Genomic DNA, 14,168 nt, shown 5'->3' with positions numbered 1-14,168 from the left:
TCATTAAACCATAGAGGATAGACCCACAGAAGAAACAGAAATTCCCTGGACATAACATTACATATCTACAATTGAAAATAATTCTAGGATTTGGGGAACTTTCAGTCATTTTTGACAGAATCTAAAACAGAAGTCAGAGGACCAGCTCTTAATTCAGTTGTGTATGACTTCTTGATTCATCACCAAACCTAACCATTGGGCCCCCTTGGCAAAAATGTGATTCAAAATACATATTACTTGAAATCCAGAAGAATATTTTGACTGAGATACACTGGATTATAAGGTAAAATATTAAATGATAGTGTAATAACTGGACTTATTCTTAGTGTAAGTCAACACTTAAACTTTTTCTGGAGGAATAAGAAAAGGTAATCAGAGGTTCTAAAAAGACAGTTTCTCATTGAAAAGAAGAAGGATGGAGTATATAAGCAAAAATTGAATGACTGCGTGGCATGGCTTTGAAGGGGATTAAGTATCGTATGAGGAGGAATCTCAGTTAAGATTAAAAGAGATTTATACAGAATTCAAAATTGAAGCAGTTATAGAATTTAAAGAACAACAAATGGAATGCAACAGGAAAAATAAAATACCCAAAGTTGGAGATTCTTAACTTATTTGAATGAAGAAAATACCACCTGTTCTACAATCAGTATGAGGTAAGTATACTTTATTATGTAATTATCCATTTTTATATGTTAAGCACTTGGAGTCTTGTTAAATCTGTTCACATTTTATAAATTAAAAGGTAACTACTCTCCCAAAGATTTAGACGGCAAATGTCAAGTCTTACAGCTTTACCATAAGTATGTAAATGAGCGTGTTTAATGTACTGCAGTTACAGTTAAACTTTTCCATATTTTACTGGTAGCAGCAAACATCACAAATTACCATCACTAATCCTCACCCCCTGCCACATCTTGGTCCTTTTCTGCTCACCCTCCCCCGGCCCTATGTGGTTAACAAACCCTTGTTGAACATCAAGTACACAGACATCACTGAACTAGGCTCTATCTTAGGACCTTGCATCTGGCTTGATGGCTCCACTCCTTTCAGAGATGAAGAAGATAAGACTCAGAGTGCTTAACAATCTTATTAAAGGTCAAAAAACTACAATGGCCAAACAAGAAATACAAGACAGGCTCATTCATTCCACAAACTGCTATACTTTTTCTATTATTCCACATTTTTCTGACCAAAATCTAGAAACTAGAAATACATAAATGTGCAATTTTATGCAGTTTTTAAAGTATGTACAGAAATGGTGATGAAGAAAAATACCCCGAAAGAAAAAGCCTTTGTCATTGTCCAGAACCTTTCCTTCTGCACACAGTGGGCTCTTCAGAGTAGAGATCATCTAACAAAAGCCAGGTTGTTTTCCACTCTAGCAAAAAATTCTAAATATAATAATACTGAGGTTAGAAGTCTTGTTTTTTACCCAAATCCTACATGTTTTAGGATCAAAGGCAGATGAAAACAAATAACTTGCAACTCTTTTGCTACTTTACCTTATCGCTGATATTGAGAGTTCAGATTTGTTTAAGTTGCTTTTCATCTCTATATTTTATTACTTTTAAGAGACGTGCTGCCCACCAGGCATCGCCTGCGATGGACACACACAACCGCACGGCAGTGACTGAATTTACCCTGACCGCCTTCCCGGCTCTCCACAGGCTCCAGGTCTCCCTCTTCGTGGTCCTCCTGCTCACGTACACGCTCACGCTAACAGGAAATACGGTCATCATTTCCCTCATATGGGCTGATAACCGCCTCCAAACCCCAATGTACTTCTTCCTCAGTAACTTGTCATTTTTGGACATTTTATACACAACCTCAGTCACCCCAAAGCTGTTGACTTGTCTCCTAGAGGACCAGAAGACCATATCTTTTGCTGGTTGTGTGACGCAAACATACTTCTTCTTTTTCCTGGGGACAGTGGAGTTCATTCTCTTAGCAGTGATGTCCTATGACCGATACGTGGCCATCTGTAACCCCCTGCGCTACACCATCATCATGAACAGCAGGGTCTGTCTCCTGATGGTTCTGGGATGCTGGGTGGGGGCCTTCCTGTCAGTGCTCTGCCCAACAATTGTGGTGGCCAGATTGCCTTTCTGTTCCAAGGAAATTAGTCACTTCTTCTGTGACATCGCTCCTCTGCTCCAGGTGGCCTGCATCGACACTCATTTCATAGAGATGGTAAACTTCCTCTTATCCTCCCTAGTTCTCCTGACCTCTCTGCTGCTCACCACTGTGTCCTACACCTACATCATCTCCACCATCCTGCGCATCCCGTCAGCCCAGGGACGTCAGAAGGCCTTCTCCACCTGTGCTTCTCACATCACTGTTGTCTCCATCGCCTATGGGAGCAATATCTTCATGTATGTGAGGCCCAGCCAGAGCAAGTCACTGGATTTTGACAAAGTGACAGCTGTCCTTACCACAATGGTGACCCCTCTTCTGAACCCCTTCATTTATAGTCTGAGGAATGAAAAAGTAAAGGAAGTTTTGAGAGAAGCAGTCAACAAAATCATGTTCTTACTGCACAGGAAAACTTGAGACCTTATTGCACCAGAAAACTTAATGTTTGTTTGCTGATAATGGCTAATTTCAACTCTCAGACTCAACATGAGCCCAAGAAAAGCATGCTTGAAGACTATAAAATCAATGAGACATAGTAAGTTTTGAAAAGGGCCTGGTGCCACATGAGCTACAAGGTATTGTAGTTAAGGTCCAGTTAAGGAGGAAATTCCACCTTAGAGAAATAACATGTTCTGAACTCTGATTGGGCCGTCTCACACAGATACTGTGGGTTAATGAAAAGTACTTATGTCAGAAAGCATGAATTTTAAGTCTGGTTTTATCACTTTTTTATTAGGTGACACTTTGCTTATCTGAACCTTATTTTTCTCATCTGTGAAATAAGGAATATAGTTTGTGCTTTTCCTTGTTCTTTTTATAATTATAGACTTAACCAGAATATTCTAAAAATGTAACACATATAATTAAAAGTGAACCCTTCTTACTGGGTCTTTTCAGATGTTTGAAGATGGTCAGCTTCATCTCTGACAGTTAAATGGGGCAGATAATAATGATAATAACAATAATAAAAAAAACAAGCAAGAGGAGTACCGCAGTCGGGTTTTATATCTCATTTAACTTCTTAACGACCATAAAGGCTGGTATTATTATCTCCATTTCACAGACATGCAAACCAACGTTCACAGAGGTTAAGCATTTTGCCTCAAATTACACCACTGGTAAATGCCAGAAATTTAGAGTATGTGAACTCCAGTCTCCTTCAGCATGTTACTATATCTGAAGTATGGGATGGAAAGAAACTTTAAAGAGGAGAAAAAGAAGTTAACTGGGAGTTTCCACTTTTTCTGGAACCAGAGAATACCCTGTCTGCTCTAACAGTCTGGTGCACCTGCTGAGCAGGGCAGAACAGGATGCCATCAGGCTAGCCTGTGAGAGGCTATTGGATTAAAGGAAAACAATTTTTAAGAGGCCATAACTGACCATGAGTCTAGATTGATCTGTGGCAATTGGCCATTGTGACCATCATCATATGCAATATCATAGGATTCATTTGGTTGGGGGAAATAAAAACAGAAAACTAATCAAGCAATCTTAAGTAAAATATCTATGTATAATAATAATAATAATAATAATAATAAAGAGTAGCACATGGAACCCCAGAAAAGAAGAAATCATAAGACCTGCTAAGGGACTAGAAACGGAAGCCTTACAACACTAAACTATGTTTTCTACCTTTATCTTGTATCTACCTACCACTTCAGCATTTTATTAAAAATAATAATAATAAAGAGAGAAATGTGGTATCCACATATAAATCAAGTATAAAAATCAAATGAATATTCATATTTGAACTGACTGTTTATAGTTCATAATGCATGAGCAAAACCGAAAGCTTCTGTGATGACTGCCCTTGTACTGTTCACCAAGTAACTTATTCACTATGTAAGAAATTGTTCTCCATGTAAGAACTTGTTCGTTAAGCTTCAAAAGATTGGAGACTGATGAAAATTAGGCTTGGGGTGGATTAATGATTGTGCATTGAGCATTGACCCCCCTATACAGAATTGTATTGTTGTTAACAACCATTTGATCAATAAATATGAGAGATGCCCTCACAAAAAAATATATATATAAATATATATAAATAAATAAATATATATATATATATGCACTTCCAATTGTAAAATAAATAAGTAACCGGGATGTAATGTATAGCATAAGGAATATAGTCAAAATATTGTAACAACTTGGTATGGTGATAGCTGGTACCTAGAATTATCACGTATATAAATGTTGAATCACTGTGTTGTACACCTGAAACTAATGTAATACTGTGTGTCAACTACCCTTCAATAAAAAATAATTATCAGAAAAAAAGAAATGGAAGCTAGAAATCCTTAAGGAACCAAGGTAAGTCCTCTCCTCCCTCTGAGTCTCTGATCTCTCTCTAGCACTCTCTGGGGTCACACAGTCTCTGTATTACTGTTTTTTCCCGTATGTTCTGTGAGAGGCTGAGGAGTGGCCCCCAAAGATATCCAGATTCTAATCCCTGAAACTTGTAAATAACATTTAAAGTGAGTATGGTAAAGGGACTTTGCAGATGTGATTAAAGAGCTTGAGAGAGGGAGGTTACCCTGGACTATCCTGGACTATCCAGGTGAGTCCTAATCATAATCACACGTGTCACTACTTGAGAGGTAGAGGGAGGTTTGTGCACAGAAGTAAGGTGACGATGGAAGCCGAGAGAGGTGGGAACATGCTCTGCTGCTGGCTTTGAAGATAGAGGAAAGAAAAGCCAAGGAATGAACCTCTAACAGCTGGAAAAGGCAAGGAAATCGATTCTTTCTTCCCTAGACCCTCCCGGGGTGGCCTGGCAGACACCCAAGTATAGGCCCAATGAAAGTGATCTCGGATTTCTAGTTTCCAAAACTGTAGGAGAATACTTTAGCATTATTGTTAGCCAACAAGTATGTGGTAATTTCTTACAGCAGCCACAACAAATTAATACACATCTGACTCATGTTTCTCTGAAGACTATTTCCCTCCCCATCTCTGTGCACACAGAAGAGAATGGCTACTTCAATCATTCTCAAATGTATGTATATAGCTACTCAATATGTACTTATTATGCAAGTATATATATGTACATATATTATATATATGATACATTTAAATGTGTTGATTTGCATGGAATTTATTTGGATATGTATTTAAAATTTATATGGATATGTATTTAAGATACATATTTAATTTTAAATACATACATTAAATACATCTCAGTTCAAATCCAAACGCCTGGAAGGAGAATCTGATTGGTCTATTTGGAGTGAGATGCCTTCTCCTGATTCACTCATTAGTTAAGAGAAAGAGGTTAGCAAGGAGTTAAAGGGCCTTTTGTCTATGCAGCCACTGAGCAGGAGCTGAGGGGACAACAGTCTAAAAAGAGACCATAGGAACAAGGAGAAGACAACAGGTAGCTCTAAGGTCAAAAAAGGCCACTACCAATGTGGTCATTGACCTTCTAGCTACATGACACATGAATAAAGATGAAGATTTAAGAACTGACATGGATTATGTCATGAGAGAACAGTTTGAGAAAGTGCTACCTTAAGAATAAATTCAGAATATTATAAAGGGTTACAGCCTTATAAGTAAGTGCAGTAGACAAATGTTTAGAGATCAAAATAAGGTATAAAAATATCACCAGAAATGAAGCTGTCATATAATTTTCTGCTCTGTACTCATAATCAGACACTAGAGACTAATTACAATAGGAATTTGAAAGTCCTGTATTAGTTTCCAATTGCTGCCACAACAAATTTAGCAAATTTAAAACAATGCAAATTTTTTTGTCTTGTAGTTCTACAGTTCATAAACCCAATATAGGTCTTACCAGGCCAAGATCAATGGGCTTCATTACTTCCTAGAAGTTCTAGGGGAAAATTCATATCCTACTCATTTGGGTTGTTGACAGAATATTTCTCAAAGGTCCTGTTCTTTTGTAGGCTATCAAGCAAGGGCCAATCCCAGTTTCTAGAAGGGGCTGCAGACTTTAGATCATGGTCCCCCTTCCTCCACCTTCAAAGCCCATAAGAGTGGGGCAAGTCTGTCTCATGTTTCAAATTTCTCCTCCTCCCTGCAAGTCCTTTCTAATTCAGCTAGACAAAATTCTTCCCTTTTAAGGACTCATTTGGTCGGGTTGGCCCACCCCAAAATCCAAGAGATCACCAGTTCGAGATCCATACGTTGAATTACTCATGCAAAGTAACATATTCATGGATTCTGGGAATTAGGATGTAGACATCTTTATGTGCTGTTATTCTGCTTAACGAAGTTGCATTGCTAGTATTAATGATCCAAGAACAGAAAAACAAAGAACAGGACACAGATGGTTTTTTAAACCAATACTGAATCCTAAACAGTGTCTTTGATCACTTGCAACCAGAAGAATTTAGAAGCCCCAGATTAGGAAGGACTTGTGAAAAACAATAAATTATTAGGAAATACATATTTTAATTACCTATATTTCTTTTTTATTTGAATCACTAAGATGTAAAAATGAATATAATTCAAAAATGAATATAGTTGTGTTTTGTGGTGTTTTAATTTTTAAATGAATTCTCCTGTCTTCAAAAGCCTGTTCTAGTGTCATTAATACAGAAAAGATAATCCTGAAAATAAGATCATTTAAATAGGATTTTGGTATCCAGCTAGTGCTGGCTGCATGTTGGGACAGTCTTGAAACTGAAAATACAAAAAGACTTCAAAAAATCTGAAAAATCACCTAAATACATTCTTTTGCTTTGATGTTGATTATTCATAAAGATAACAGGAAGTAATAAAAATAACTTCAGATGTAAATGAAATTAACTACATATAAATTTTAAAAAAATAAATACAAACCAAAATCCAGTTCTCAGGGAAGTTTTCTAAGATAAGAAGACCACTGCCAGAGGGGCGGAGCCAACATGGCGGCGTGAGTAGGACAGTGGGAATCTCCTCCCAAAAACATATATACTTTTGAAAATACAACAAACACAACTAGCCCTAAAAGAGAGACCAGAAGACGCAGGACAGTGGCCAGACTGCAGCTACACCAGCGAGAACCCAGCGACTGGTGAAAGGGGTAAGATACAAGCCCCGGCCCGGCGGGACCCGAGCGCCCCTCCCCCCAGCTCCCGGCGGGAGGAGAGCAGGCAGAGCGGGAGGGAGACGGAGCCCAGGACTGCCAAGCACCCAGCCCCAGCCATCCGGGCCAGAGCGCAGACACAGTACATGCCCAGGGGGCCCTGGATACTGGGAGAACAGGGAGTAAGACCTCTGAGCGGGTGCTGAAGCTGATGCCCCTGTGACAAAGAAAAGCGGGGGCTTTTTGAAAGTCTTAAAGGGACAGGGACTTAACAGCTTGACGGAAACAACCCAGGTCACAGTACAGCAGCTGGAAATTACAGGGAAAACCGGGTGCACTAACCCCCTGGGCAACAGCTCTGAGACCCCTCACGGAGGCAAACAGTCAAGCAGCCCCCCCATCCATCACCCCACCGGGCGCTGCGAAAGCAGAGAAGCAGCCTGAGACAAATTCCGCCCACAGAAAGGGAAATTTCTCCCTCCCAGCCAGGCAAGACACAAAGACCCACTCTACACGCAATTACCCAACACAAGCCACTAGGGGTCGCAGTTGCCCCAGTAAAGAAAGGCCAGTAGTAAGTGAAAATTTTGGCCCTCCCAGCTGACAGTCAATAGCACCTGTCAACATGAAAAGGCAAAAAAATATGATCCAGACAAGACTAACCCAGACAGCTTCGGCATCTGCTACATCTTCCCCTGAGAAGGAATCTGGGGAGATAGATTTAGCCAGTCTACCTGAAAAAGAATTCAAAACAAAAGTCATAACCATGCTGATGGACTTGCAGAGAAATATGCAAGAACTAAGGAAGGAGAATTCAGAAATAAAACAAGCTCTGGAAGGACTTCAAAACAGAATGGACGAGATGCAAGACACCATTAATGGACTAGAAAACAGAGAACAGGAACGCAGAGAAGCTGATGCAGAGAGAGATAAAAGGATCTCCAGGAATGAAAGAATTTTAAGAGAGCTGAGTGATCAATATAAAAGAAATAATATAAGAATCATAGGCATTCCAGAAGAAGTAGAGAGAGAAAAGGGGATAGAAAATGTCTTTGAAGAAATAATTGCTGAAAATTTCCCCAAACTAGGGGAAGAAATGGCCTCTCAGACCACAGAGGTACACAGAACTCCCATGACAAGGGATCCAAGGAGGGCAACACCAAGACACATAATAATTAAAATGGCAAAGATCAAAGAAGACCACTGCCAAGATTTCTCAGTGAGAGAGAAAATGAATAATTAAAAGATTTAAAAAATCAACATGTAGAATAAAAAGTAGAAAATAAAGTTACAACAATAATAGAATAAATTTTCAAACATATCAGGTACAGTGGGAAACAGTCATGAGTTGTAAAGCCAAAAAGAGCAGAGGAGAATAAATAAATAGAAGAAAATTAATTACTTTTAGAATTATTTCCTGGAAAGCTTAATGTGACTAAAAATATTTAAGGTGGGCAGCACATTGAAAGATAAAATATCATGACTCAACTTGCAAAATTCCTCCCAGGTCATATTTCCTGACTCGTCTTGACATATCAAGGCAAAGATGTATAATTACTTCTTTAGACCCTGTGTTCGGGATCCCCTTTCTTCTTTGCTCTCCACTTTCTTCCCTTTGTAACTATCCCACACGCACTGATCTCCGGCTTGCCTGAGGCCACAAGGACTAGCCTGGAGGAGGCACTGTGATATGATTGATGAGTTCAGTCATTGACAATATCGTGTTTGGGTTCCTGCCATTTCAGAGTTAGAATATAAGATACCAGCAAGATAATTCAAATAAAAGCAGCATCTGAAATACAATCAAGTAAGTCCTACTGGGAAAATCTTATACCCAGAAAAAATGCACATATATTCAGAAATTTAAATTGTTTCATGCAAGTGTAAGTTCACAAACCCCTTTAATATGTAGGAGAGGTCTAGAAACCTCGGGCTAAGCAGCTTAATTCTAGACAGAAAGGTATTTCTCCACAATCTGTATAGATAAAGGCCTATCACAACTCCAATTACAAATCTAACCTCAGTCCATTCTAGGCATGAGTTTCAGGACAAGCGATCATATTTTAGGAAACCCTAAGCATTGGTACTTCTTCCTGCAAACACTAACACTCAGTCACAGCTAACTCAAATGCTGGGCACTCACCATGTGCAGAGCAACCTCCAAAAATCTTCCACGCTTCATTTTATTTCTCTTTTAGATAACTTCACAGAGGTAATATCCCCACTTTGCAGATGAATTAACTGAGGCGTTGAGAGATTAAATAACTGTTGCAGAGCCCCTCAGCTAGTAAGTGGAGTCCAACCAAGAACTCTGACTTTAAAACCCATGCTCTTATTCCTATGTAATACTGGTCCCCTTTGCAGTAAAAACTGCAGTAAGGGCATTTGTGGTATTTCCCACAGACACAGACGTTAAATCATAGACGTGAGGTGGGAGGACTTTAGAGAGCATCCTGCTAATATCATTTTACAGACGAGAAAACTGAGGTCCATAAGAGATTTCCTAATCACAGCTGGAAATAGAGCCTACCTATTCTGTTGGCCAGTTTTAGATTATTTCCTCTGTGGCATCAAGCTTCCCATTCAATCAACGTTTATCGAGTGCTTACTAAATGTTAGGAGAATGTTCTGTAAATATAATACAGGAGGTAGCAGGTTATAACAAACTCTATGTGATAAGACACAAGATTATTTGTAGAATTGGGAGAGGGAAAATTCAGGAATGCTCATGAAAATTTTTCTAAAATCACATATGTTCATTATAAAGTAACACCCTCGGCTTGTCTAAATGAAAAGGTTTGCTCTGAACCCCAGACCACCCCTACCCCTATTTTATCCCCATTAAGGGGCTCCTTAAAACAAATTGTCCTGTTGTAAATGGTTAAGCATAGGGAATTTGTTTTAGGTTTTGGTGGCTGGGGTATTTAAAGTGATGAGCGTGGAGAACAAAAAGTTTAAATGGCAATCATGAAATGCCATCCTGTCCAATTCACTGTTTCCATTTATTATTTCTTATACGTTTCCTCACAAGAAATCCCCTAAACAGCTCCCCAACTTACAGCACTTCTGGGTACCCCAAATAGAAACACATACACACACACACACACACACATGGCTGAAGAGAAGTGTTGCACCTGCCAATCTCATGTGCCTACTCTTCTTGCCACATGACACTTGACATGGGACAGGTAAGATCAACAGGACTTCATTAGTCACACATGTTCACAGCTGAAAGAGGAGGACGCCTCGTATCATGCAGGCCCACATGGGGCTTCGCTCTGGAGTCAAGTGAACTGCTTAGCTGGCAAGGACTAGGGTCCTGTAAGTTGAGGACTAGGCACAAGGCAGCTGGTCTGCCTCTTAAGAGAGTAGCCAGGACGGAGCCTTTCCTGCTGGCGGGAGTGTATCTGGCAGAAGCAGGGGAACTCAGTTAGGCATTTGGGGCCCTATGAGGCTGTAAGATGTTTCAAGGCTGCACAAAATTTTAGCCTTACATCTCCCCAGGATTACCTGAAGTATATTTTTAGATGTTGCCCCCGGGCTCTTGTTTTCATGTCAGCTTCCATTTTGGAGGTGTCATTCCGCTGCAGGGACCTGTATATTCTCTGTCTCTCTCTCCCCCTTTTTCTCTCTGTAGAATATATATGTTTGTAGGCACACATATTTTTCATAAATATATATTAATAATGTATATATGCATTTTAAAAACACATATTTCTTTTATAAACATATATATACAAACATGTATCTTTTACAAATACAGATATACATAAGTATCTTTTACAAATATATATGTATATAGGTATATATCTTTACAAATACATATACATATAGATACATATACATCAGGCAGAAGGGCTCATGGAATAAAAATGGGGTCATCCATAGGCTGGAGATCTGGATGAGGTCATGGAGTAAATGTACAGGGACAAAAAATAAACTGTAGAATTGGAAGATGATGGTCCAAGATTGAAACCTTGGAGTTTGGGATTTCAGAGACTGAGTGAGTCTGTGTAATGGCAAATTCAAGTTATAATGCAGCTGATAATGTAAGAGCAATGCAGTTCATACTCATTGGAAGTAAGATAAAGGAATTCAAATTTTAGGATATGTTACGAGCTGTTCACAGGGATATTAAGTTTTCCTACAATGACAGCAATTCTTAGGGTGAAGTGCAAAACCATGAACCAAAGAAAACTTCTGTGTCGCCAGTGATTTTCATGAAATTTCAAATGAATTCAGTTAAAGAAAGTCCTCCATCATTGCCTTCTCTGAACACTGTATGATGCCTGTTTACTTCTTTCTCAAAAGTCAGGCAATAAATGCAGAAACAAAGAAAATGTATAAGGTTCTATAATATGAGCCTTGGAGGAGTTTCATCAAAAAGTAGAGAAACAGTGATTTGGACAGGAAACTGGGAGCAAAATAGCACCTCCACCACCAGCTACACTAGCAAAGAGCCCATTCCTCCAGCCAGGCACCCCAACCCTCTGGCACATGGAAAGGACCTCGGTGCAATCAGTAGCCTCACATGAAAGTCATATTTTTGTTAAGATCAAAAGGTACAGCATTTTTAGGTAAAGGGAGAATGAATGTTTAAAGGAATTTTTATTTTAAAAATATAAATATTAGAGAATATAGTGGAAGATTATGGCAAGCTTGTGGCTAGAGATAAGTCAGAAGGACGGAAGAAGACAGCTGAACCAGACTGAGTTCTGTACAAGGGCTTACCTTTTTGAACAGACACAGGACAGAGGTGGAAAACATAATAGAATTTACTATAGCTGTCTGGAACTTTTTAAAAAACTTTTTAGAAATTCTATGCTGACATAGACACAGAGGTACTAGATGGTATCTGAAACTCTAGAATAGTCATTGTTGGGGATTGCTTCCCATTGTATCAATAACTTAAGAAGGATTAAGTTCCCTGTTTTTAGCTTCCCTGTCAATTTTTTAAGTATTATTTTGCCTCTAAATGGATAAAGCAAAATACCTGAGGAAATCCCCAAAGAGCCCCTAACAGATCTAGTTGACACCTTCTAAAACTTTGTAAAACTTGTGATTAGGTAGTTCAGAACCAACATTCTTTTATAACAATATTATTAATCAACTTCCTTTGACCTATATCCCCAAGAGATGCTCTCATCTAAATCTCTAAGGCAAATAAGCCTATGAAAAAAACCAGTTCATCCACTTAGGAAAAAATTCATGCAAAAAAGAAAGCTTTGCTTTATAGAGAAAAGGAATGGGGCAACTTTTTAAAAAATATTCAAATCACCTTTAATCTGGTGACTCAGAGTATTCATGAGCATTTAGTAAAAGTTTCAATGTTAAGATCAATATTCTAGTAACCATGAAGGTGGAGTGAGAAACCAAACAGAATACTGAGTTCCCTTCAGTGGGCCATCGCTTCGCAAGGATGGCCTAAGAAGGATTCTGCAGGTAAAGGGAGAATGAATTATATTTTACATATAAATTTATACATACATTTAGACATTCTACATATGAAACAGCCTGCTTACTAAATAATTCAAATGATTGGGTATTAACCAAAGAGACAAAATATAGCCTTCCTGTATGGGGAAAAAATACCTGAGACTTAAGAATCAATTATTTTCTAGGATAAATTTTTTTAAAGGGAGTCAGAGAAGATCTACTCCAATCCTGCTATGACTGATTCATTTCTGCAACTTTTTCAAGCCACTTAACATGACTACCATGCTCTCTGCAAAAGTAGACTCTAGACTTTGTGTTATGCTGAAATTACTGGGAGGTTGTGGGCAAGGAGGAGATCTAGACTGCAGAGGTGTTTAAGGGCTGTCATGGTGAAAAAGGTTAGTATTTGGTCTGTAAGGTCAGTACCTGAATATGTATTTGGAAGTTACACAGAAAGAATTTTCCATTCAAGATAAGAGCTTTCCATTCAGCCAGTGCTAGAGCAAGACAGTGATTTCCCAGTCACTGAAGTCATCAAAGCAGTAGCTGGATGGGTATATGGTGAGGATGTTAATCAGAAGGACACATTTTGGAGTTAGGTGCTTCAGTGACCTAATAAAGTTTATATTGTCTTTAAGAGTGTTTTCAATGAGCCAGAAATATGAATAGAATTGGCAAAAAAAATTAAAATGCAACGTTTAGAATTAATTCATATGCATAATAATCAAAGTTTGAGCCTCTTACTATGTCTGCAAATTCAAAATGTGTTGAGAGAATTTTACAATATCTATACAATCAGTGAAATGTAAGTACGCTTTTTCACATGTTTTATTTATTAATATATCACTTTTGATAAGGTTATTTCCTTGTGTATAGTTTCTGATCTGTTATATTCTTAGTGCAGTCAGATGCCCATCTGGGGAGAGTCAGATGAAGTGTGCACTGAAACGTAATGTAAATCCTCAGTTATAAATTAAAGCTTTTCATAATTTATTATTTATTCAGATAAGAAACAATTATCGTTATCTCTCTTAACTCTACCTCAGCCCTTTCTGAACACAGCCATGTCTTGTTAGCATGAAATTGTCACATATATTATTTAATTTAAATCTCCCAGAAGCTCATTTTGCATGTTATAATTATCTCACTTCTCAGATGAAGAATTTAATCTAATACAACCAAGTTAAATGGTAAAAACTAGGACTGGAAATCTTTCAAACTCTAATGTTAATCTAATTAATGCTTGAAACTTAAAAACTGAAATAACATTTGCCTGTTGCATACCCTCATGGAAATGATAAGACAAAATACACACAAAACAGACAACAGAATTCCTCAAGCAGACAGTCCGCATGAGATTTCATTTGCTACTATATTGGTACATGTAGTTATGAGCAGCTACTTATTAGGTATTAACAGAATGGTTTGGGAAAACCTGTTCACCAACGAATAAGATATTAGAATGTTTGAAGTGGAGAAGGGAATTGAAAAGGGACAGTTAGCAGGAATTACAGATTTTCAATGGATCTTATAAATGTGTAGCCAATGATTCTAATTTTTCAGATGA

The 14,168-nt window shown here is 38.3% G+C and overlaps 1 protein-coding gene across 1 annotated transcript; it reads left to right on the top strand.

Moving 5' to 3' along the window:
- The first annotated feature begins 1,605 nt into the window (after positions 1-1,605).
- On the top strand, positions 1,606-2,553 carry LOC118934608 (olfactory receptor 6M1-like). The gene has a single exon (XM_036930235.2). It carries the CDS (start codon positions 1,606-1,608, stop codon positions 2,551-2,553), a length of 948 nt encoding a protein of 315 aa, XP_036786130.2.
- The last annotated feature ends 11,615 nt before the right edge of the window (positions 2,554-14,168 follow it).

This window comes from Manis pentadactyla, chromosome 13 (assembly GCF_030020395.1).
Source record: "Manis pentadactyla isolate mManPen7 chromosome 13, mManPen7.hap1, whole genome shotgun sequence".
Lineage (NCBI taxonomy): Eukaryota > Metazoa > Chordata > Mammalia > Pholidota > Manidae > Manis > Manis pentadactyla.
Note: the sequence above shows the minus strand (reverse complement) of the source record. Positions and strands in the feature narration are given on the sequence as shown.

Coding starts and splice junctions, on each gene's coding strand:
- LOC118934608 (XM_036930235.2), top strand. CDS start 1,606: ATGGACACACACAACCGCACGGCAGTGACTGAATTTACCCTGACCGCC.